Source organism: Balaenoptera borealis (genome assembly GCF_965194805.1).
Source record: "Balaenoptera borealis genome assembly, chromosome: 16".
NCBI lineage: Eukaryota > Metazoa > Chordata > Mammalia > Artiodactyla > Balaenopteridae > Balaenoptera > Balaenoptera borealis.
In genome coordinates, this window is record NC_138872.1 from 26,643,579 (window position 1) to 26,669,103 (window position 25,525).

The 25,525-nt window shown below is 52.6% G+C and overlaps 1 protein-coding gene across 3 annotated transcripts in view; it reads left to right on the forward strand.

The window, feature by feature from the left end:
* Window positions 1-25,525, forward strand: part of NOL4L (nucleolar protein 4 like) — a 133,519-nt gene that overhangs the window by 26,609 nt on the left and 81,385 nt on the right. For all 3 annotated transcript variants that reach the window (XR_014235361.1, XM_082358839.1, XM_082358835.1), the window contains exon 2: window positions 24,886-25,041. Coding sequence is in view for 2 of the 3 variants with exons in the window: in XM_082358839.1 (XP_082214965.1) it covers window positions 24,886-25,041 (156 nt within the window). In the remaining variant the exon portion in view is untranslated. The remainder of the gene's footprint in view (window positions 1-24,885; window positions 25,042-25,525) is intronic.

Consider the following 25,525-nt stretch of genomic DNA (forward strand, 5'->3'; position numbering starts at 1 on the left):
TCAGGCTAACTCAGGAAGCCGGGGTGTTTTTTTTGTTTGTTTTGGTTTTTTATTATTTATTTTTGGCTGCGTTGAGTCTTCATTGCTGCAGGCAGGCTTTCTCTAGTTGCGGTGAGCGGGGGCTACTCTTCGTTGCGGTGCGTGGGCTTCTCATTGCGGAGGCTTCTCTTGTTGTGGAGCATGGGCTCTGGGTGCGTGGGCTTCATTAGTTGTGGCACGCGGGCTCAGTAGTTGTGGCTTGTGGGCTCTAGAGCGCAGGCTCAGTAGTTGTGGCTCGTGGGCTCTAGAGCGCAGTAACTCAGTAGTTAGTTGCTCGAACTAACCTGGTTAGTTCGAGCAGCTAACCAGGGCTTGAACCCGTGTCCCCTGCAATGGCAGGCAGATTCTTAACCACTGCGCCACCAGGGAAGTCCCAAGCCAGGGGTTTTAATCCTTCCACCCAGAATCCTAGGTTCTGTTACTATTGTTAATTTTAATTTTGCTTAAATACACAATGCATTCACATGATTCGAAATTTGAAAGTTTAAAAAGATATGGTAAAAATCTTCCATTCTTTGCCCCAGCTGCTCAGTCCCACTCTCAGAAGGCACCGCTGCAAACAGCTTCTTCTCTGTCCTTCCAGGGATATTTGATGTGTACGAAGGCAAGTGCTAGTGTACAGAACCTGTTTTTAGAACTGGAAAGAACTGGTCGGTGTCAGAGTTTGCCCCCGTCCACCTTAAGGGATTGCCAGAGGTCGCAGAGCTTGGTGGGGATAGAGTACCCACCAGCCTCCCCCTGCCTAAGTACTGGGCATGCCCACATGGGGAGATTCGGGAAGCTGGCTGGGTTGTCCCTGACTCCGCTGCAGAGAGGATCCTGCTTTCAGAGTGTGTCTCTGTACAAGTAGTAGCGACCGAGGAGATGTTAAGAACATTCTAACTAACTACCCCGAGCGCCTTCGGGCACCATCCGCAACGCAAATGGTGGGGAGAGGCAGTGCCGTGACTCAGCAGACAGGACCCCAGCACAGGCATAGCAGCGAGGGGCCCCTTCATGGGGGCGGGATGGGAGGGTGGACCCCGCTTTATGGAATGGGCTGAGCAGGTGGACCTGCTCTATGTAGTGGACAGGCTCTTTGTTGATGGTTTCACCCCCTTAACATAGTTAACGAATGAACGTTAACCTTAACGTTGTTTCGTTGAACCCGCACCCTATCCCCACCACGTGAACTCCATTAACCCCATGTTACAATTGAGGAAACATCCCAGAGAGATGGAGTCCCTTGTCTGAGGTCATGTGGTGATTTGACTTGAACTCAGGTCTGTCTGATTCCTAAGATTCCCCACCCACCCTGCAGCAGGAGCTCGATCAGCATCACATAACCCAGCTCCGGCAGCCCACGTGGAAGGTCAGGGTGGCTGAATGGTCGGCAGCTTGAGCTCCGGGACTTCCAGCTCTGGCTCCACTGTTTCCCAGCTGTGTGACCTTGGGCAGGTCACATCCTCTTTGAGCCCCAGGACCTCTGCTGCACCTGAGGTCAGAGAAGTAGGTCAGTTTCCCCGGGGCTGATGACATTTATGTGGGGAGATGCCATAGCTGATGCCCCAAGGGATGGACTGGGCCCAGAGCTGAGGTTCACAGATGCACCAGCCTCTGCTTGGCTGTGTGACTTTGGGCTACTCTCTTTCCCTTTCTGAGCTTCCACTTCATGTCTCTAGGCTCCCCAGGGTGAGCTCTTTGGGAGGGAAGCTTTTGGATGTAGCCCCAGGGAGATGGCAGGATTTGGGCAGGGCTGGAACTGGGGAGCAGGAAGAACAGGGTTCAGGGAGGCATGGGCACAGGTAGCCAAGGGCGAGGTACCTTTTCCTTTGTTGCCTCCAGGAATGAATTTTACATTTTTTAGCAAGGATTGGATTTAAAGTTGCTGGGCAAACCTGAGCCTGACAGACCTGAAGCCCCCCCAAAAAGAAATATTTGCTTCAGAAGAGGAATGAAGTTTAAGCGTTCCAGAAGCCTTCCATTGGCTGTTTTGTGGTCAGGGACAGAGGCACGAAGGGAGACAAGGCCATGGAGATTTGCTTGTCCTTTACTTCCTTCATGGCTTCGTGCAGTGCTCATTTATGGAGCACCTACTATGTGCGGGCACTGTGCTAGGCCCTGGCAGAGACCATGGCAGTCCCCGTCTGTGCCCTCATGATGCTCACCGTCTGCTGGGGGCGATAGCTGTTAACCAGACAGTCACACAAATAAACAGAGTGTCACCGTCGTGAGAGGTGCCGTGAAGGAATGGGGCTCTCAAGGTCCTGACCTGGGCGTGGGGCTCAGGGAGGGTTCTCTGAGGCAGTCTGTTCACTTGCTGGGGCTGCCAAAGCAAAGTACCACAGACTGGGGGTCTTAAACGGCAGAAATTAATTTTCTCACAATTCTGGAGGCTACAAGCCCGAGATCAAGGTGTCGGCAGCGTTGGTTTCTTGAGGCCTCTTCCTTGGCTCACAGAGGGCCGTCTTCTCCCTGTGTCTTCACACAGTCTCTCCTCTGTGTGTCTCTGTGTCCTAATTTCCTCTTCTTATAAGGACACCAGTCATGTTGGATTAGGGCCCACCCTAATAACCTCATTTAACTTAATTACTTCTTTTAAGACCCTATCTCCAAATACAGTCACATTCTGAGGTACAGGAGTTAAAGACCTCAACATAGGAATTTGCAGTGGGAAGGAGCTGGGGGGGACGCAGTTCAGCCCATAACAGGCAGTAATACTTGAGCTGAGACCTGAAGGTCGAGTAGAAGTTAGCTTAGTAATAGGGAAGAAAGGATGTTTCAGGCAGAGGGTACAGCATGGGCAAAGGCCAGGTGACAAATGTGGTTCTGAGAGCAGCCAGCGTCGCTAGAGGGCAGGAAGGGTGTGGAGAGAAGTTCAAGATGAGGCCCAAGAGATCAAACCCCAGTGTGTCTGCTTCATCACCCTGTAACTGCATCCTTTTCCAGTCATCGGTTTCCTCATCAGGGAAACAGGAATAACCAAACCAGCCTGTTGGGCTGGGAGCCTGGAATGAAGTCACACAGGCCTAAAATGCCTTGGCCAGTGCCACCTCCTCGTAGGTGCTCAAGAAGAATTGTCCCTTTTCTCTTCCTTTCCTAGACCACCCTTTGTCTCCCCTAGCCCCTCTCCTTGTCCCCTAACCTGATTTGTATGACCCGGCTTGAGATCTTGAGCCACAGGGCCAAGAACCCTTGGCAAACAATATCATGACTTGGAGAGGCCCTTTGGGCCTCAGGGGAGCCAAGGAGAAAAGGACAATTTCCTGAGGAGTTGCTGGGAGAGCATGCCTGTCTTCTGAGCTCTACAGGACCAGACGTGGATTCGCAGTAAAATGTCTGAGTCTCCTGTGATGTTTGGAAAGAAAACCTCCACCTTCCCCCAATACAACATTGCCTTTCATTGCAAAATAAATGGATCTGCAGCGACAGGGGCCTCCTTCTCTTGGGGGATGTTCACCGGTCTCTGCCCGTGAGCTGTGGCTTTTCATTGGCTATGTAGCCTGTGGCAAATGCCTTCACCTTTGAGCCTCAGTTTGCACACGTGTGCTTTCATGAAACACATTTTTAAAATTTAAATAAATGGTTTATTTTAGAACAATTTTAGATTTACAGAAAAGTGGCAAATATAGTCCAGAGAGTTCCCATATACCCCTCACCCAATTTCCCCTATTGTTAACATTTGACACTATTATGGTATGTTTGTTACAACTAAGGAGCCAACATGGGTACATCACTATTAACTAAGTGCACACTTTTTTTTTTTTTTTTTTTTCAGATTTCACTAGTTTTTTCCTAACTTTCATTTCCTGTTTCAGGATCCCAATCAAGAGACCACGTTACATTTAGTCCTCATATCTCCCTGTGCTCCTCTGGTCTGCTACAGTTTCTTAGGAACCAGTTTTATTTCAACAAATATTTTTGAGCTCCTACAATGTGCATGGTTCTAGGTGCTGAGGAAAGAAACAGAAGCCTACCTTTCATGGAGCCAAATTTGGGGGTGGGGAGACGGATCACAGGCAAGTAAATGTAAATATTAAATATGTCAGTCCTATACAGAAAAATAAAGCAGGGAAAGAAGATAGGGAGGTCTAGGAAGGCCTCTTTATGAGGAAACATTGGAGCAGAGAACTGTCCAGAGGTGAGGGAGCCTTCAGGTGGATATCTGGTGGGAAAGTATTCTAGGTAGAGAGCAGAGCAAGTGCAAAGGCCCTGAGGCAGGAAGTGCCTGGTAAGTCTGAGGAACCGTGAGGAGGCCAGTGGGCTGGAGCCCAGGCTTTGGGGGCGAGTGGTGGGAGCCAAGGGCAGATCTGTGTGGAGTACAGACTGGAGAGAGTGGAAGCTGGGAGAAGGCCGGTGCCTTGATCCAGGTCAGCCAGGTGGAAGGGGATGGTGGCCTGAGCCAGAAGGGTACCTGCAGAGGGTGAGAAATGGACAAATTCTGTGCTTTTTTTGAAGGAAGACCCACAGGATTTGCTGTTGGAAACAGGGCTTGTGCTGAAACCCTCTGACAGGGCTTGCGTGAGGAATAAAAAAGACGATGGATGTTAGCAAGGCTTGGAAAACTGTAAAGTTGGGTTTCTCTCACCACCTCCTGTGTTTCAGAGCTGCCTCGCCCAACCCATCCTCTGGCTGAGGGCCAGTTATAAACCACTGGTTTGTTTTTTTTTTTAAGTATAACGTTTTGAAATGGTAATAAAATCTCATTATTAAAAAAAAAAATTCGTCAGGTACCAGTGTACAGTGAAAAAAAAATTCTCCCTCCTTGCCACCCAGTTCCCCTCCCCAGGGGCAGCCACTATTATTTCTCTGGTTTCCTTCCAGAGATGTTTTATACATATGTATAAGCACATATGCACATGTATTTCTGGGGTTTGTTTCTATTTTTACACAAAATACGTTGTACGCTGTTCTGTAGGTTGCTTTTTGTTCTTGTAATAGCTTTATTGAGATATACTTCGCATACCATACAATTCACCCATTTAAAATACAACTCAGTGGTTTTTTGGTATATTCAGAATTGTGCAAGTGTCACCACAATCAATTTTAGAACATTTTCATCACCCCCAAAAGAAACCCCACACCCAAGAGCAGTCACTCTCCACTCCCCTAGACCTCCTTCCCCAGCCCTAGGAAACTACTTCTTTCACTGTAGATTTGCCTTCTCTGGACATTTCCTATAAATGGAATCATACGACATGTGCCTGACTTTTGTGCCTGACTTCTTTCACTTAGCATAATTTTTTCAAGGTTTGTCCATGCTGTAGCATGTACTTCTTCCCTTTTTATTACTGAATAATATTCCATTGTATGGATATACCACATTTTATTTATCTATTCAACAGCTGATGGACATTTGGGTTGTTTCCAGATTTTAGCTATTATGAATAATGCTGCTATGAACAGTCACGTGCAAGTTTTTGTGTGGACATATGTTTTCAATTCTCTTCTACCTAGGAACGGAATTGCTGGATCATAGGGTAATTCTATGTTTAACCTTTTGAGAAACTGCCAGACTGTTTTCCAAAATCATTGCACCATTTTACAATCCTACCAGCAGCGTAGGAGGCTTCCAATTTTCCCACATCCTCATCAACACTTATTATTATCTGTCGTTTTTATTCGAGTCATCCCAGTGGGTGTGAAATAGTATCTGATTGTGGGTTGTTTTTCTTTTCTTTTTTTTTTTTTTGGCTGCGTCAGGTCTTAGTTGCAGCACGTGGGATCTTTCGTTGTGGTGCACAGGCTCTTCGTTGCGGCACGCGGGCTTCTTTGTAGTTGTGGCCTGTGGGTTTTCTCTCTCTAGTTGTGGCGCGTGGGTTCCAGAGCATGTGGGCTCTGTAGTTTGTGGCACGCAGGCTCTCTAGTTGAGGCGCGCAAGCTCAGTAGTTGTGGCGCTCGGGCTTAGTTGCTCCGTGGCATGTGGGATCTTCCCAGACCAGGGATCGAACCCGCCTCCCCTGCATTGGAAGGTGGATTCTTTACCACTGGACCACCAGGGGAGTCCCCTGATTGTGGTTTTGATTTGCATTTCCCTGATGGCAAATGATGTTTAGCATCTTTTCATGTGCTTATTGGCTGTTTGTATAGCTTCTTTGGAGAAATGTCTATTCAGATCCTCCGACTGATTTTTAATTGCATTATTTGTTTTATTATTGAGTTATGAGCTCTTTCTGTATTCTAGATGCAAGTGCCTTATCAGATACATGATTTGCAGATATTTACTTCCAGCCTGTGGGTTGTCTTTTCACTTTCTTGATGGTGTCCACTGAAGGACAAAAGTTTTTAATTTTGATGAGGTCCAGTTTGTCTAATTTTTTTTTTGCTTGTGTTATAGTGTCATCTTCATTGCCTAATCCAAGGTCACAAAGATTTATCCTTATGCTTTCTTCTCAGAGTTTTATAGTTTTAGCTCTTACATTCTTCAGGTTGTTTTCCCATGAAACAGTAGATCTATGTGCTGTCAGTGTATAAGTATGTCAGAACATAAAGAACTTTCTTATTCTTTTTTATAGCTGCATAGTATTCGATTTTATGGATGTACCACAATTTATTTACCTAGTCCTCTGTCGATGGACATTTAAGTTGTTTCCAGCATTTTGTTCTCTCACAAGACCTCAGTGAACCTCCTTGAACGCAGATGGCCATTTCAGACACATGTGAGTTTTTACCAAGGAGTAGAATTGCTGGGTCCACAGGCATGTGATTTTGGTCCTTGGTAGCTGATGCCAGATTGCCTTCCACTCCTGGCAGCAATGTCTAGAATATGAATTGTTAATTAATAATCATGATTACTATGTATTGAACGCTCACTATATACTGGCACTGTGTATACCCTCACAATGACCCTGAAGGTCAGAATTAAAATCCCGACTCTACAGTGATCTAAGGTCACATGGTCTGTCTGACTTCTGACCCTGACTCACTTTCCACCATCCTATCCAGCTCCTATGCCTTCACAGTGCCTCAAACGCCTTCCGAAATAACTGCCAGAAGAACACAAATTCAGCATGTGGTGCCTGGAAAATCTGTTTCTAAGACCACATTTACTCATGCAGAAGGCAAACACTGTTCAGTCACTAGGGAGTCTTGAATGAGCACCTACTGTATGCCTGGCACTGTCCTAGGAGCCAGGGGTGCCAAGATGGGTGAGAAGTAGCCTCTGCCCTCAGGCTGCATCCCTCCTGGTAAGGCAGCTAAGACTCAAGGACAGACTTCAGGAAATGTGGTCTGACTCAGGGCTTGGCGATCTAGCTTTGGGTCAGGCCAGTGTTGGTTCAATCTTGACTCCATCCCATGTTACTTTGGGCAACTTACTTCTCCTCTCGGTGCCTCGATTTTCTCATCTGTAAAGTGGCATTGTTAATAGTACGCACTGGCATATGGAGACACGTTAACTATGTTATCCTTGCTGGCAAAGTGCTTTAGGAAATCGAAGATAAGAAATATGGCTGGGGGTCAGGGAAGTCTTCGAAGGGAGGAAGGGGAGAGAAGGACATTTGAATGAAACTTGGAGGAAGGACGGCCCAGGAGCCAGGGCGTGGCATTCTACATAGAGGGGACAGGGTGTGTCCAGGCACAGAGGCAGGACAGCCCCAGGCTGATGCGGAAGAGAAGCAGCCAGCATGGCTGGAGTATCACGTTTGCGCTGGGGCCGGCCTATGGAAGGAGAAGATGCAGCTGGAGCTCCTTCCAGGGGCCTTGAGTCCAGATGTGGGTATTTGGGTTTTATTTGACTGGTATTAAGTGGGAGCCATGGAAGGACTGTTGAGTTCGCAGCCCTGCTCAGCATATCCCCATCTATAAAGTTGTGGGCTGCCTCCTTGGGGCAGGCTTCCCCAGACCTCATTTCTTCTTGAAGGGTAGCCTGGAACAGTGTTTAAGAATGAGAGTTCTAGGTAATTCCCTGGTGGTCCAGGGGTTAGGACTCCATGCTTTCACTGCCAAGGGTGCAGGTTCAATCCCTGGTTGGGGAACTAAGATCCTGCAAGCTACTCGCGGTGCAGCCAAAAAAAAAAAAAGAATGAGAGTTCTAGGTCCAGGCTGCCTGGGATGGTCTCTGGCTCAGCCACTTATGCGCTGTGTGACTTTGGTCATGTCACTTAACCTCTCTGGGCCTCAGTTTCCTCAATCATAAAAGGGAGTTGTTCCTACTTCTTGGGATTACAGTGAAGCATAAATGAGTTAATATGTGCCTGGCACACAGCGGGCACTCAGTACATGTTAGTTGTTGTACAGAAGGAAGGCAATGGCATTAGGTTACTCTACCTATTTCTCAGATGGGAAAATCAAGGCCCTCTGAAATTGAGTGAATGCCCAGGGTGCCTTTGGAGGGCCAGGAAGGTTCATTCATTCATTTATTCATTCAACAAATGTTTCCTGAGCACCTACTCTGTGCTAGGCTCCAGTAGATATTGGGGACTGGTCAGTGGTGAGCAAGACGTCCTCCACTCCATGGGGCTCCTAACCCACCCCAGGGTGTTGAAAGTCAAGATTGTCATTGTCTCAGACACTCACAGTCTATTCCTTTGTCCCACCTGTGTCCTGCCCAGGCCAGAAAGGAATAAGGAGTTTAACATGAAGTGTCTTGTGAACCAGGCTCTTCCCAGCTCCAAAATCTGGACAAAAGGATAACGGGAGTCAAAATGACCTGCTGTATCCCGCCCTTCCTACAGATGAAGAGACTGAGACCCAGTGGGGAGGGCCCCAGGGCTCTCCAGTGCCAGCACGTGCTTCTCCCTGAAGCCCCGCAGGTCCCGGGACAGGAAATCAGGAGCAGGGAAAGTGGTGGAATGCAGTTGGATTCTGGTTAAAGTTTAAGGTGGAGCCAACAGGATTTGCTGATGGATGAGATGGGCATGGGGGGATGTGAGAGAAAGAGGGAGGAATCAAGGATGACTCCAGGGTATTTGGCCTGAGTAAGTGGAGATGGAGAAGGCTTCTGGTGGAGGAGATTTGGTGGCGATGGCCGGACAGTGGAGGGGGTGGCAGTGGTCCAAATGCTTGAATGAATGAATGGATGCGTGAATAGATGGATGCCTTTCCCTGGCCCTCTACAGGGGCCCTAGACACGCACTTGCTTTCAGACATGTCCAATCGGCTGAATGGATGCAGAGCAGAGGCCCAGGCTGGAGGTGTAAACCTGGGAGCCACTAGATGGACAAGGTTCAAGGACTGGGTCCTGGGGCTGTCAACATCAGGAGGTTCTGTACAAAGTTCAGGTTTTCTTTTTCCATGAAATTTCCCAACTTTTAAGTATTAGCAATACATTCAAAATTGTAGTAAACCTCTGCCCCCCAAATACAGGTTAGGACCTCTGGTGTATGGGTCTGAAGTCAGACTGCCTGGGTCTGAGCCTGGATCTCAATTCGAGCTCTGTCTCCTTAGATGAGTGACTCAGCCTCTCGGAGCCTTGGTTTCCTCATCTGCAGAATGGGAACGATAATAAAGGGGAACAGCACTGGGCTTTGAGTTTGCCCTGGGGTCGGATCCCAGCTCTGCGTTGACAACTCTGTGACCCAGGACTAGATTTTAGACCTTGCTGAAGAGGAAGTTTGTTGCTCTTGGAGTTGAGGGATGGCCAGGTAGCCTGTTGAGGCCTCTGAGCCCTCACCAACCCCTCTCCCTCCCTGCCTCCTTCCCTCCAGCCTCGCCCACCCACCACCTCCCACCCTTCCACCCTGCAGCAGAATGATCTTTCCAAAGCACAAATTGCGGCATGGTCTTTCTCTGCCTGGAGAAAAACCCATATTGGCTCCCCTGCTGCCTTCAGGAAAAAGCCCCAGAGCCTTAGCCTTGCAAGGGGAGGTGGGAGGCGGCCCTCACCTCTCTTCTGTCAACTCCTTTCACCAACCCTGCTTATGTGCCAGCTGCACCCGGCCCCTCACCATGCTCTGCTTGCCCACCATCCAGCCAACGGTTACCGAGCGCCTGCTATTTTGTGGATCCAACCACTTCCCTCCCTCCAGTGACTCACCCGCTTCTCCAAGGTCTCCCTCTTACCCCTTCCTCTCTGCAGCCCATTTTCCACAAGCAGCCGGAGGGATCCTTTAAAAATGTAATGCGGATGGTGTCACCCGCCTGCTTAAAATCCCTCTGTGGCCGCCTACTTCACTGTGAGTAAACCCACAGCCCCTGTCCAGTCCCTCCAGCCATGTTTTGCAGTTTCCCCACTGTCCACTCACCAAAGCCTAAGACGCCAGCCGCCTTCCCACCTGCGGGCCTTTTGCACAGGCTGTTTCCCTTCCTACATGCTCTCAGCATCTCTCCTTCAGGAGGGTCTCCCTGACCGCCTGCCTTTATCTCCTCCCCTCGGCCACTCCCACAGGTACGAAACACATGCTCAGGAGGCAGGGCTACAGGGTCTGCCTGTGACTCTGTAGCCACGGTGCCTGGCACTGGGATCCGTCCTATGTTGGCAAAAACCCGCCACTCATCCTTCAAGGCCCAGCCCAAATGTCACCTCCTCTGTGAAGCCTTCCTTCCTTAACACAGCCGGCAGCCCCACCCTGTTCCCGAGGCCCCTCCAGATCATTCCCTCCCAGTGCAGCCCCTGCCAGCAGAGGCAGCTCTGTCCTGGCTTCCTGTGAGCTTTCTCTCCTTCCCTTTCTGTCTCCCACACCCAACAGTATAATTATCACGGAATGGCAAGCTCCTCAAGGCCAAAAAGCATCACTGCAAGTGAGAGCTCGCGTTCACTGAGCCAAGCACTTCCTGCATCCTCTCCCCACCACCCCGTGGGGTCGGCTCTCCTAAAAGCCCCACCTTAAAGAGAAGCCGGTGGAGGTTTAAAGAGGTTAAGTCACAAGCTCACGGTCACCCCCCCGCAAGTCTGACACCAGAGCTGGAGTTTTAACAAACAAGGCGGTAACTTACCGACAGCCCCTTCCGCCCGCCAGGCGCTGTGCTGAGCCCTCGACAGGTGCTTCGTCCTCACAGGGACTTTGCAACTGTATTTTATGGCTGGCGGAACAGAGGCACAGAGAGGTTAAGTAACTTGCCAAAGCCCAGGAAGCTAGTAAGGAGCGCGGTAGGATCTGAACCCGTGCCATCTGGCTCTGGGTCACGCTCTCCATCCAGCCTCATGTTGTGCTAGCTAGCCACTGTTCCCTCCTGCCCCTGATCTGCCCGGGAGGGTTCTCTGGCTCTCGGCACCCCCGGCACCTGGAATAGCAGCCAGCCCTCGGGCGGCACTAGTCAGTGGTTGTGTGATGAGTATGGAGCAGGGAAGCCAGTGGACATGCGACCCCGCCCCGGCCGCCCCAGAGCCTTTATGTCTGGAATAGCCCCTCTCCCGGGCTCCGTGCCCCCCACTACCCGGTTGTCCAGACAGCCCCAGGGAAGGACCAGATCCATAAACATGAGGCTCCACTTGGGCCCACGAGGGGCTCTGGGCACTGTACAAGTCCTCAATATTATTGCTTTATTGTCATTTAAATGGAGCCTGCCTCAAACAGGCCACCCAGTTCTAGCCACCAGCACTGGACAAAACCCCCATTGAAAAGCCAATTACAATCACTCCATCTAAATTGTCATGGATTTGTATAGAAAATTACATCTCCATTTAGTCCTGAAGCGACATCCTGGGCCCGGACAGAGGGGAGGCTGGCCCATTTACCCCGCCGGCTCAGTGCGGGTGCCGCAGGCAGAGAGAAAGCCCAGGCTGCTGGGTCTTGGCCGGCCTGGGAAACAAAGGCCAGTTTGTGGGGGCCTGGAGAGAAGCTGGGCCTCTCAGGGCGGCTCAGATTCCAGGCCTGGGCCGATGGACCCTGCACCGCCAGCTGGTCTTCCCTGCTGGCGGCTGTGGCCAGACGAGCTCCTGACAGCCGGCTTCAGGCGGCCCGTCAGCCCCGCCACCATCCGAAGCGGCTGGAGCTTGGCTCCTGTCCACGCTGCCAGGAAGTGAAGGAGGTTTTGCCCAGAGAGCACTGGACCGGGATCCCGAAATCTTGGTTTCATCCATTCATTCATTCATTGACACGCTATGAAGTGCTGGTGGTGTGAGAAGCAAGATAGCACAGGAGTGAGCTCCAGCTTCAGGTGTCCTGGCGTGGTTCCAGACTCTGTCCTCAGTAGCTGTGAGGAGCAGGCCCCTTCGTTTATTCATTTAGCTCTGAAGGTGTTGAGCACCTACTAGGTGCCAGAGGATGGACAAAATGGCTCTGACTCTTGGCCCTTAAAGGCCAGTGGGGGGTCCGGTGCTCCACAGGTGATGAGTGTTCTGAGGGAAGTGAACAGGGGCTGCCTGGGCTTTGGGGGGGAGCTGGGGAAGTAGGCAGGTCAGAAGGAGCCGGTGGCAAGTGGCAAGGGCATTCCAGGCAGAGGCAACAGTGACTGTGTGGCGAGGCGGGTAGTGAGGCAGGCTGGGGCAGCAGAGTGATGTGGCAGGAGAGGAGGTCATGCGGGCACCCTGAGGACCTGTGGGCCTCTTCCCTGAGCTTCAGTTTCCTCATCTGTGGAAATGGGAATGAGGACCTGAGCCGTGGGGGAGCTTGGGCCAGGACTCAGGGCGATAAGGTATGTAAGATCTCAGCGGAGCTGGGCACAGGAAGCTCCTGGCTAACTAAGATAGCCTAACTTAGATGGTGCTGTCTACGGGCCAGATGGGGACCAGGGCCTTGCACGAATTAGCTCATTAATCCTCCCAACAGACCTATGGGGCAGGGCTGTTCTCCCCATTTCACATGTAAGGAAACTGAGGGAACAGCACAGGTCAGCTACTTACGTGTTACTATTCCAGTAGCTTTTACTCTGGGTTAGCCCAGAGCTTGGCACAGAGCAGGCCCTCAGAGAGTGTTTGTTGAATTAGTGAATACATCTGGAAGGGGGACGCTGGGCAAGTGTGGGGAGCTCCGTGTGCATGTGTGTGAGTGACTGAGACTGGGTGTACTGTCTCCGTGTGCGGTTGTCTGTGACTCTGAGTGTGTGTGACTGCTGTCTGACAGGGTCACACACTTGTCTCCCAGAGTCTTCACCCAAACGCCCGGTGGCTGTGAGGACTGTCAGACCGGCTGTGTGTGTGGCTGTGTCAGACTGTGTATGGCTGCCTACACGTGTCTGTCTGGGCCCAAAGGGCCACTTGGCACCCTTCCTGGGCTGGCTGGCAGGCCTGGAGGCTATGGCGGGGCAGGACAGGCAGGTTCAGAGGTGAGGAGGGCAGAGTCCCCATCCTCCCCCGCCCAGCCCCACCAGGCAGACCTGCAGATGGAAAAAATGTTCACACCCGGGGCAGGCGGGCGGCCGCCCCAGCGGGACTGCTCTGTGCACAGAAAACAAGTTCTTCTGGTATCAGCTCGAGTTTGGCAGGAAGTGGCTTTTGGGTGGCAGGAAGTTGGATTCAGCTCATATCAGCCCTGGCCGAGGGGCAGGAGAGCAGTTATCTGGGGTTAAACAGAGTTACCGAGAAGTGGGGCCCCAACACCCCATACCTGATAGAGCTGGGGGCATAGCCCACCCCTCCTGGTCATTTGGGATGTAAATGGGCCTTATGAAGTGCTGCCGCCCATCAAGTTTCTCCTGGGCCCTAGACCCCAGACAGAGGTCATCATCCACCTCCCATTACCCCCATGCAGCAGATGTGCAGACTGAGACTGGGAGAGGCAGTGGCTTCCCTGAGGTCACCGAGACAAGTGGAGAGAACGGGAGGGGAGAGACTGCAAGAAATCTACAAGAGAAAAACCAAGACAGAGAGCAAAGAGGAGAGGGGAGATGGGACCGGGACAGAGAAGGTGTTGAATGAATGCAGAGAGCAGTGAGACCACGCTGGTGAGAAGACTTTTGGAGTGTCCAGGCCCTCACGTGGACATCACAGCTGAGCTTGAGATCCTGAACCCATTTCCCAGAGGAGGGCGTGAGACCCACAGAGCCTCACTGGCTAAGCCAGACCTGGAATCCAGGTCTGATTCCAAAGCCCATGTTCTTTTGGGCCATGCCCCTGTGCCCACCTTCTAGGGAAGGGAAGTCCTAAAAGGGATGCCAATTACATGAGTTGTTTGCCTGGATACGCTGTTGATGAATTCACCGAGTTGGCCAGTAGAGACCCAAGGTTCAAACCTAGACAGGGTGGCTACAAACTCATGTGCTTAACCATGTAACAGCGTGTGCCAAGCACTGTGCCAGAGCAGGCAGAGAAAGCCATGGCCCTGCCCTCAGGCTGGGACCCAAGGCATCCAGCCACTGATCTAAAGCCCTGAATCTCCACCCAGCAAGAAACGGAGTCTCCCAGCTCCCAGCCCTGGACACCCTGTACCCACCCTCAGCCCCCACTGGAGCCCTGGGGAGTGGGCCACTGGTCCTTCTGTTCTCATCCCAAAAGCAGCACCCAAGCTGTTCCCTGGCTGAGATGCTGATTTGAAGCTTGGTTTGCATGTCGTTTGCACATTACTCAGTTCACATCAGAAGGTACGAACATCTCCCTTTCCCGGAGAGGGCTGCTGGGCCCCCCTGCCCTCCTCCAGACAGCAAAAATGCCAGCCGGCTAGACAGGGAGCTGCGCCCTGGCCTCTGACAGCACCCGCCTGCTGCCACCTCCCCCATTCCCTCCTGGAGCCAAATTTAGGCAGCTCTGCTACTGAGAGATGCGGAGAGCGGAGGCAGGAAATGGTGAGGTTGGAGACAGCCCGGCCTTGGCCCAGGCAGGGTGGGGCAGCCCCAGGGGTGCCCCGTCCCTAAAGCCCTTGGCCCAACGCCCCCCCACTCCTCCTCCCACAGGAATGTGGGCCGGGTTGGGGAACGCTGGGTTCTCAGCTGCAGCCCAGGGTGCTGGCTCCCCTGGCCATGAGGGAGGAGGGAGAGATGGAGGGAGGGAGGAGGTCATGGCCGGGGCAGTGGGGAAGGGATCAGATAGCCTCCTCCTGCCCCAGACACCCGCCGCCACTGGGGACAGGAGCCCGCTCTGCTTCTCAGCACTTCCTGCCCCTCCTTGGCGTGCCCCCCGAGACCTGACTGTGGGGTGGGGGGGCAGGAGGCATAGCTAGGCTTGCGGGGACTGAACTCCCCCCAAAAGGCTCCACGAGGCCATCTCCTCCTTGGGCTAGCCTTACACCTTGGTGGTCTTGGTTCCCCTACCTGGGAAATGGGGAGGCTGGCCTACAATGATTTCTGAGTGGCTATCCTCACTGAGAGCCAGGGTTTCTGGGAGGTCTGGCAGAAATTAGGGACGTGGCAGTGGCTTTAGGCCTAGGAACTTCTTCTATTTCTCAGGTATGGCTAAGAGAGGCAGCTCCTCACTGATGCTGGGACAGGATGTGGGTGGGCTGAAGGGTGAAAGGAGAGGGCCTGGGCTGGATTACAGACACCAGGAACCTGGGGGTGGAGTTAATAGTGCCGGTAGCTGACAGCATGGATCCTGGGGTCTGAGCGCCTGGGTTTGAATCCAGCTCTTCCACTCTCTTCTCCATGCCTGTGGACAAGTCACTTCAGTTTTCTGTGCCTCAGTTTCCTCATCTGTAAGATGGGGGTAATAATCCTCCCAGGGCTGCTGGGAAAGTGAAATGAGGCAGTGAAAGCTTGGCACACATTAAGTGCACCACGATGCCAGCCACCAGCGTGATTGTTTTGTCTCCCTGGGCGGTTGGGAGGCCCCTGGAGCTATAACGGATGTGGACGCGATGGGGAGGCGCTGCAGTTTGGTGGTTAAATGGGCATCGGGATGGGAGTTCAAGTCTGCGTGACCCTGGGCAAATGGCCACACCCCGCTGCGCCCTGGGCGGGGAACAGCAGAGGCGCCTACCGCAGAGGGTCTGTGAGGATTACACAGATCAGGCTTGGCACGGCGCCTGGCACAGAGCGGGCGCTCCCTGAAGGAGAGCTGGCCAGATCGAATGGTACCGCCCCGCACAAAGGACAGGTGGGCAGCGTCCCAGGAGGGCGGGGAGCGGAGCAGGTGCGCGGAGAGTGGGGAGGCGGGGTCGAAAGAGGGGGAACGCAGGGGCCGGCGGGCGGGCGCGCGCGCGCAGCAGGTGCGTGTCGAGTGGGCGGGGCCCCGCGCGGGCGGGGTCTCCAGGTGAGCGGGAGCGCGCCTCGAGGCCGGAGATTGGGGGAGGCGCGCCGCCCTGGCCCACCCGCCGGAAAGCGTCCCTGTGTCTTTAACGCCCTCCTCCCTGCGTTCCTCCCCCCCCCCGCCCCCTTTGTGCGCCCCCCCATCCGGGCTGCAGCCGCGGAGCCGTCCCCCCTGCACTGACAGCTGGTATCTAATTACTGTGTGAGAATGGAAAGTCAGGCTGTCCCAGCTCCGGGGAGAGGGGATTAACGTCTCCTGCAGAATACACTTCCTCTGGTGGGTTGCCATGGTTACTCTCATTACCTGCCTGCCCGCGAGGAGCCCGCGCGAGCCGCTCCAGCAGGCCCTCCGAACCCGGGCCCGGCGCGCGCGCTCCTCCCGGCCCCTCCTCGCCGAGGCGCACGCGCGTGCGCCGTGGGGGGAGCGCGAGCAGCCTCACCCCCGTCCCCCCGCTCCCCGCCGGAGCAGCTGTCAGTGGCGCGCGCGGCTCGGCCAGTCCCAGCGCGCGCTGTCAACAGTCATTAGCGCGGGCCTTTCCCCTCCCCCTCCAGCCCCTCCTCCTCCCCCCAAGTCTGGGGTGGGGCCCGCACCTGGGGCCCCGCTCGTTAGCGCGCCCCGGCCGCCCGCCGCGGCCCCGAAGGGACCCGCCCGCTGGGTCTGCTTGGCTCAGGGCCGCCCCCTTCCGCCTAGCACCCCCACCTCAGCGACCCCACTCCCCTGCCCTTGGCCACGGCGCTCGCTCGAGGAAGGCGGGTGCCCAGAATCCTGGAGCGCGCCCCTCCATAGTAGCGGTGACCGCGGTTATTTATGGATGTCTCGCCCAGGGTGGGGGCTATTTGTGCATCCTTTGGGTTCCCACAACCTTCCTGTGAGGTGGCGAAAGGCACTGCGCATATCGTGTCATCTCTGCACAAGAGGAAACTGAGGCCCAGGGTCAGGGCTCATTGTCCTCAGGGCTGTGACTTCACCTAGAGCACCTGCGCCCTCCTGGCACGCCCAGGCCAGAATTCCTATCCCCCAGGCCCTACCCTATCCTGCTTGAGAGTGCCTTAGCTACTCCCTCCCTCCATCCCTTAAACCAGGGTCATTGCTCCTCTCCTGCCAAGAGGGGGACACTTTGGGCCACTACACCCCTTTCTCTTCCCACTCCTTCCCCGTTCACCCTTTCCAGACATCCCACAGTTAACAAAACCAAAAAGAAAAAGAAAGGAAAAAGAAAAACATTCAGAGCTGCTTGAAAGATATGGCATCCCTCAAAGGTAGTGCTGTTGTTTGGGGGCTGATCCCCAGCACCTTGCCCTGTGGCCCCGGGGTGTGCATTTCGGTCCCCGGCGTGATTTGAAAGAAGATGGAGGTTCAGCGAAGCAGAAAGGAGGCCTTGGAATATATGAGGCCTGTTCCAGATGGCAGGTGCGATGCGGTGGCGGCTCTGCACTAACAGTTGGAGATTGTGCACAGGGGTGGAGAAGAGGCAGGTGCTACATTAAGTCCTCCACGCCTTGTTTTTGTATTTATTTATTTATGGGGAGGGAGTGGTCTCATCCCTCCGCCCCATGCAGGCCTACAGAGCTCAGTGCAACCATGGGTCCGAAAATTCTGCTGTGAATCTTTATCTTGGAGTTTTTTGCTTTTGGTTTTGGTTTCCAGTCTGCAGTAGGTAGTGTTCATAATGGAGAGAAATTCAAATACTGTCCTTGTCCCATTAAAGTAACGGCCCCTCTCAGTCATCTGAATGCCCTTTACAAACTGTGACTGGCTTCTCTTGGGGATTCTGAGGAAAGAATTTCTGGATATTTGGGTGAAGGTCTTCATTCTGGTTTTCTGTTCTTTTCGTTCTCTCCATTGAGTTTGCTTTTTAAATTTCATCTCCACCATTTTCCTTTCCCTCTGAGGACCCTTTGCAGGAAGCTGACTTCTCCCCTTGGGTCTTCTTTCAGCCCTACCAGTAGTTGGAATGAGACTCTGTGGGAACCCCCCAAAACTGCTACCCCCATTTCCAAAACCTTGGTCCTGCCTGAATGTATTAAAGTGTGGTTTGGGGCACGGGAGGAACAGCCAGAGTTCCAGAAGTTGGGAGGAACATGCAGCTAATAGCGTTTGCAGTAGCTTTTGCCTGTAATCTGGCCCTGACGGGTTGGAGCAGCATCTTCACACTTGCCTGTGCAATCAATCCCCTGAAGTCCTGGGCTCCCAAACAAGTGGTAGCCAAAGGTGTGTTTCCTCAGGGGTAGGTTCTGCTCACTGACTTTCTCCTCTGACAGCAATCTCGTTGATTTTTTTTTTTTTTTAATAAATTTATTTATTTATTTATTTTTGGCTGCGTTGGGTCTTTGTTGCCATGCGCGGGCTTTCTCTAGTTGCGGGGAGCGGGGGCTACTCTTCGTTGCGGTGCGTGTGCTTCTCATTGCGGTGGCCTCTCCCGTTGCGGAGCACAGGCTCCAGGCGCACAGACTTCAGTAGTTGCAGCACGTGGGCTCACTAGTTGTGGCGCACGGGCTCCAGAGCGCAGGTGCAGTAGTTGTGGCACACGGGCTTAGTTGCTCCGCGGTATGTGGGATCCTCCCAGACCAGGGCTCGAAGCCGTGTCTCCTGCATTGGCAGGCGGAGTCTTAACCACTGTGCCACCAGGGAAGCCCAATCTCGTTGATTTTTACTCTTTGTCGAGAGCTGCACCAAAAGGGCTCATCCTAAGGACTGTTTGCATGGTTTCTTCCTCTACCTTAGGAACCCAATTGAGAAATGTCCCCACTGTTGAGCCTCATTCTCTTAATCATGGACACTTCGTTGCTGGAAGGCATATGCCACTACTATAGTGATGGTGGTGTACTAAACGGCACCCCGGTGGCCTGAAACGGTGAGCCCACTTTGATAAGTGTATAACTTATTACCAGCAAGTGACTTTGAAGTTCCAGTGGAGATGACAGAACTGCAATCCATTAGCAATTGGACCTCACCTGCCATCAAGGGCAGGAGTCCGTTTAATTGGCTTAGTGGGAAGACAGGCAAGACTCAATCAGATTCAGGAGCTCACCTGAGGGATGACTCCCAACGACAGCCCACGAGGCCACCCAGGCAGGGGCCTGGGAAGATATGCTCATCTCTCTCCTAGGTTTGCAGCCCTGGGCACAGCAGTCCTCTTTGTGCCGAGCATTCAGATCACTTGAGGAAACTGAGGAAGCCAGTAAAAGACTCGTCAAGGGATGACCTGCTTAAGTATTAATTAATTTTGCCAGGGAGGACTTAAAAATCAGATGTCAGGATGCTGGGCACTCCCACTCTTTCTATCCATAATCCACATTAAGTCTCTGGGTAGGTGTTTTGAATTCATACTAATGTTTTCCAATAAGATTCTTTTCTTCCCACCATTAGGAAAATGGGCCTTCACTGGAGAAGAAAATATTAATATATTAGGCCTGGCAGCATGGAACATGTTTATTCTTTTTTAAAAAATATATTTATTTATTTATTTGGCTGTGCCGCCTGCAGGGTCTTTGTTGTGGCATGTGGAATTTTTAGTTGCGGCATGCGGGATCTAGTTCCCTGACCAGGGATCGAACTCGGGCCCCCTGCATTGGGAGCGTGGAGTCTTAACCACTGGACCACCAGGGAAGTCCCAGAACATGTTTATATTCATATCCAATGCCAGTTTCCTTACTAGTTACCTCCCTGTCTCAATCACAGAGACATTCTAATCAGCAGTTCCCCAAATCTGTCATGCATTAGAATCATCTGGGGGGTCTATTAAAATCCTCAGAGTGTCAGATTTGGTAGGTCTGAGGTGGAACCTGAGAATTGCATTTCTAACAAGTTCCCAGGTGATGCCTAGGGACCACACTTTGCGAACCATTGTTATAAATATTCTGAAATACCAACCTTGCTTAAGTAGACATTTGGTGGTTTCCTCAATGACTTGCAACCTGGCCTTTAGTTTGGAACCCAGATGGGCTGGTTTTAAGGAAGATGGTAATATCCAAGAAAGTTTGTAGCTCCATGAATTTTTTTTTTTTTTAATTTATTTTTGGCCGTGTTGGGTCTGTTGCTGCGTGCTGACTTTCTTTAGTTGTGGCGAGCAGGGGCTACTCTTCGTTGCGGTGTGCGGACTTCTCGTTGCTGTGGCTTCTCTTGTCGCGGAGCACGGGCTGTAGGCGAGCGGGCTGTAGGCGAGCGGGCTCTGGAGCGCAGGCTCAGTAGTTGTGGCGCACGGGCTTAGTTGCTTCGCGGCACGTGGGATCTTCCCAGACCAGGGCTCGAACCTGTATCCCCTGCATTGACAGGCAGATTCTTAACCTTTGCGCCACCAGGGAAGTCGCGCTCCATGAATTTTTAACAACTATTGCCATGTCTGGTTTTGTTGGCCCAAGTCTGGCTGGCTGTTTTGGAGTTAGCTGTTTCAAAAGGATGGAGTAAGTTACCATGGCAATATTCTTCCCCACACAGGAAGGCCCCAGAGGTCGGTCCTGCACAACTGACCGTGTGTTTTTCATGGCTTTTCCCATGGGGTGCTGCAGGGTTCCATTCCATCACTCCTGGTTGGCGTTCCCAGGAAGTGGGGAATAGCCAAGAGGCTCCAGCCCCCCTCTTTATCCAGCCTGTAAATGAAGTGAGCTTCCTTTGTCAACCCAGGGCCCGGCTTGCTTAGGGTTGTGGATCAGACTAAGCTAACTTGGGTACAAAGCAGAGGTGGTTGGCAGAGGCATCCCAAGGCTATGCGGAAGGTGCTGTCCGCTCCCTGATTAGCAGCTCAAGCCTTGTAGTACTGCGTCTGGGTTCTCGGCTAGGAAGGGCATGCCTCTCCCGCAGCATTTAGCATGGAGGTTCTTACCTCTGTGGGCGCAGGGCATGGCAGAGATGTCTGCAGCACGTGACTGCCCTGCGATCCCTTTGTTCTCTTCCCAGGGTTCTCCTTGAAGGCCAAACAGATATCCTGGTGTTCCACCGTCAGGGTGTAGTACACATGGTGTCCAGGTGGCCACAGCTCACCAGAGGACAGTTCAAGGTGTGGCTCTGCAGACCTTGTGTGGTTTGAATTCTGCTTGCTACGGGCCCCCTCCTTTCCCACGTACATCTCGGCAGTTGAGATAGACCGATTACAGGACCCAGGTGTGAACAGCACAGGAGAGCACAATCCATTTTTAAAGAGGGAGCATCCCTGGAGGGTTTCTCTGGGTTAATGTTATGGTCACGTTGGGCCAGGTACAAAGCTGTTGGTTACCCGCGTCTGCCTGTGAATGGAGGTGGGAGGCTAGGACCGAGGCAGGCCAGGCACTGGGCAATGTGTTTTGCTGTTTAATCTGAGTTGGTTAGTTATACCTTGACTTTAGGAAAGCTTATTCCAAGTTTGTGTGACAGCCTTAGCATGTTACTTTGCATAAGATTCTGCATCTCTTCTGATGGTGGGTATTACCTCAGGGGACCCCTTCTGTAACCTGAATGGATCAGAGGGACAGGAAATAAGAACAGATTCCTAAACACAAAATGTCCAAACGCAGTGGGTCTGAAGGGAAGAGATGAACATTTACAAGCCTCTATGTGGCAGATGCCTGACTTAACGTTCTTACCTGAGCCTTGGAACATCCAACTAGGACTTTTTTAGGCTCATTTTACAGGTGAGAGGAAACTGAATTTTGTTTTTTTTTTAAATTAATTAATTTATTTATTTTTGGCTGCATTGGGTCTTCGTTGCTGTGCACGGGCTTTCTCTAGTTGCAGTGAGCGGGGGCTACTCTTAGTTGCGGCACGCGGGCTTCTCACTGCGGTGGCTTCTCTCGTTGCGGAGCACGGGCTCTAGGCGTGCAGGCTTCAGTAGTTGTGGCATGTAGGCTTCAGTAGTTGTGGCTTGTGGGCTCTAGAGCGCAGGCTCAGTAGTTGTGGTGCATGGGCTTAGTTGCTCCGTGGCTTGTGGGATCTTCCTGGACCAGGGCTCGAACCCGTGTCCCCTGCATTGGCAGGTGGCTTCTTAACCACTGCACCACAAGGGAAGCCCAGGAAACTGAGTTTTAAGAGGTGAAGAAGTGACCTGCCCAAGATCACCAAGCTGGTTAGGGAGCACTTTCCATCTCACCTATCTAAAATATTATCTTTCATCAGATTGTCTTCTTTCTCTCTTCCTTCTCATCAAATTTTATCAACTTTTTCCAGAAGTATCTGTGTTCTGGCCTGAAACAATTTTATGAGCAGAGAGGTCTATTCACTTGTAAGCAGTGAAACCCATCATTATGCCTCTGGGACTCAGATTATTGAAATCTGGAACTACCCACCCCATTATACTTTTAAAAAATATACTTTAAAATTAAGTTTAACAGGGCTTCCCTCGTGGCGCAGTGGTTGAGAGTCTGCCTGCTAATGCAGGGGACACGGGTTCGGGCCCTGGTCTGGGAGGATCCCACATGTCGTAGAGCGGCTGGGCCCGTGAGCCACAATTGCTGGGCCTGCGCGTCTGGAGCCTGTGCTCCGCAACGGGAGAGGCCGCAATGGTGAGAGGCCCGCGCACCGCGATGAGGAGTGGCCCCCGCTTGCCGCGGCTGGAGAAAGCCCTCGCACGGAAACGAAGACCCAACACAGCCATAAATAAATAAATAAATAAAATTTAAAAAAAAAATTAAGTTTAACAGACACACAGAAAAGTACACAAATTGTAAGTGTTCAGATCAATGGCTTTTTATAAACTGAACCCACCCCCGCTCAAGAAATAGAAACCCAGTTGTATTTTCATTCTTAAGTTTCTTTCGTTTGTTTTTGCCAATGTGAACCTCTGGTTAGAAGTGCATTGTAACTGACCTGTCATAATATTTGTCCCATGCAGCTCTGTCACGGCAGTATTTGAAGATCTCCAAAATGCTGGTAGTTACAAGTCAGCTAATGAATTAGTCACTGATGAGCCCAGGACTTCAGAGGGGGACTTCAGATACCCTCAAGACAGAGATAACAGTAACTTCTGAGAGGGTTTAAGAATAGCAGTCATGGAATTTTACACCTCATCTCATAAGTGAAGCTCAGGGAGGTTGAAGAGTTTGCCTACAATCTCACAGCAAGCAGTCAGGACCAGCAAGCTGCTCTTCCTACACAGGCGCGCGCGCGCGCACACACACACACACACACACGCACACACACACCCACCCACCCACCCAGGTACCTGCTGAGAAGTCCCCATTGCAATGGATCCTGACTTGGAAGAAAGCCACTGGCAAGAGGGCCTGTGCAGGGCCAGTGAGGTCACCATCCAGGGTCATCACTCATGGACGCTGCCCACTAGCCCTAGGGTTTGGTCCCTACGCCCCAGATGCCCTTCCTTTCCCACCTGCTCTCAAGTGGGCCACTGGCAAAGAGATAGCCCTGCTATCCTATCATGGCACGTTGAGAAAGTTGCTGTATAAAAGCAAACCCTGCCTGTGCCCAGAATGTATTGTGAGTGAGTGTCCCATTCAGCGTGCCCTCGATTCTCCTCGGATGACAAAGACCAAAGTCCTGAGCCAGCTCTGACCCTTACCAGCCACCATCCCACCGGCAGGTCCTGACCCTAATGGTCTCCTAGGCTTGTCGCGATGTTCAGCCCCGTCCTGGCTGGGGGAAGCTTGGCAATTGGCAAAGCACTTCTTAATGACAATATTTATCCAGCAGTTTCTGTGGCCAGGCTTGGTGCTAAGTGCCGCGCACACATTTCATTTACTCCTCTCTGCAGCTCATGGGAAAGGTGCTTCTGTTATGCCCATCTTCTAGGTAAAGGGCCTGAGGCTCAGAAAAGCAAAATACCTGCTCAGGGTCACACAGCCACTTAAATGATGGGGCCCCATTGAAACTGGAGAAGTGTGTGTCTAAACTACCCTGCCCGGCTGCCGCTTATAACCACCCAGTCATTCGGCAGCTGTTTATTGAGCCTACTATGTGCCAGGCATTGTGCTCGGTGCTGGGGAGATAGCTGTGAGCCCCCAGAAGAACACCCCCTTTCCCCTTCCAAAGAGCCAACATTCTTGAGTGGGATCCTTTGGTGAAGAATTCTCTTGGAGATTTGTGTTTTGAGCACTTTTAGAGAAGAGCCTGCCTGCTTTTTCCCAAATCCCCCCCTCCTAGACACTGCTTGCTCTTCCTCTTTGAAACCCCCAGAGCCCTCCAAGTCTCCACTTAGGGAGATGATGGCTGAAAGCCCAGTGTCCCTGAGATCCTGGCACACCTTTTTGGGGCCAGCTGACAGCACTCGTGCCAGCCCAGTCAGAGGCTCGGGGCGTCCACGGCCACCCCACTCATGTGGCCTTGCCACCTCCACATGGCCTTGTGTCTGTTATTCTCTACATCTCCACACACAAAGAGCCCGGGTGCTGTTGCTGGCGCTCAGCTGCTGGAGTGGGGAGGTGGGCAGCGGTGAAAAGCTTTTCTGAAAGGCCAGGGCGAGGCAGGAGTCACCCAGGTGATCCGAGCCGTTCCCCTGGGACCCTAGCCCAGGACCACAGCGAAAGGTTACTGCTAATTGGGGAGCTCTTGATGGGGCCGCATCTATTTAGCACCGCCCCCCTCCCCAGAGACTTCCAGGATGGTCTTGGCACAGTGTGTGATTCGAAAGCTCCCTTCTGAGTCTGGCACAATCTGTCTGAAATTGTGAACATGGTGGCTCTTGGTTTTTTAATGTGTTGTTTTTCTCTGCCCATTGTTTCTGGCAGATTTAGTAGCAGCAGCCACCCTTGACTCTGGAAGCCCCCTCCCTGCGGCCCTCTCAGCAGGCTCCTGTCCCCCAGCCCCCCAGACCTACCATCGGAGGCCTTACGGGGTCAGCGAGCAGCGGTGTCCCTGCCCCTGACCCACTGCCCAGCCACGGGGCCCAGCTCTCACCCTGCCATCATCCCTGACACTAACACAGCTTGTCCACCCTGTCGCAGGGGGCAGATGGCCTGTCGGAGCCGGAGGGCATCTCTCTGAAGCGGGTCGCTGTGGTGGAAGATTTCTTTGACATCATCTACTCGATGCATGTGGAGAGCTCAGCGGAGCCAGGCAAAGCCCCCAAGCACGCTGGGCAGAAGAAAACCTACCGAGCGGTGAGATTTCTGTCTCTTTGCCTCTGCTGGCAGCCCCAGGCCTTGGCAGGAGGCCATGGGCTCCGCACATGTTGGGCAGGGGGGTGGGGCAGGGAGCTGAGGCGTGATGAAACAGCCTTTGGGGACCCAGGGGGGCACAGGGCAAGGGCATGGCAGCCAGAGATGGCTCATGGGGCGAGGGGGCGGGCTCTGTGGTCTGAGCACAAAGGAGAAGCAGGTTGAAGGGAGTGAGAGGGAGGGAAGGAGAGGGATGAGGGAAGGAGGAAAGCCCTCCTCTTCCTGGTTTCTGCTTCGCTCCATCCCCCCAGCCCCAGCCTGGGGCCGCAGTTGGGGGTGGGGTGGCTAGATAATCATAATCATCAGAGCAAATGCTTCCATGGCATTTACTCTGTGCCAGGCCTGTCCTGAATACTCCCTATGTGTGAGTTCATTCAGTCCCCTACGACCCTGTGAAGTCAGTGCTGGAAGTTCCCCAGGGGAAGTC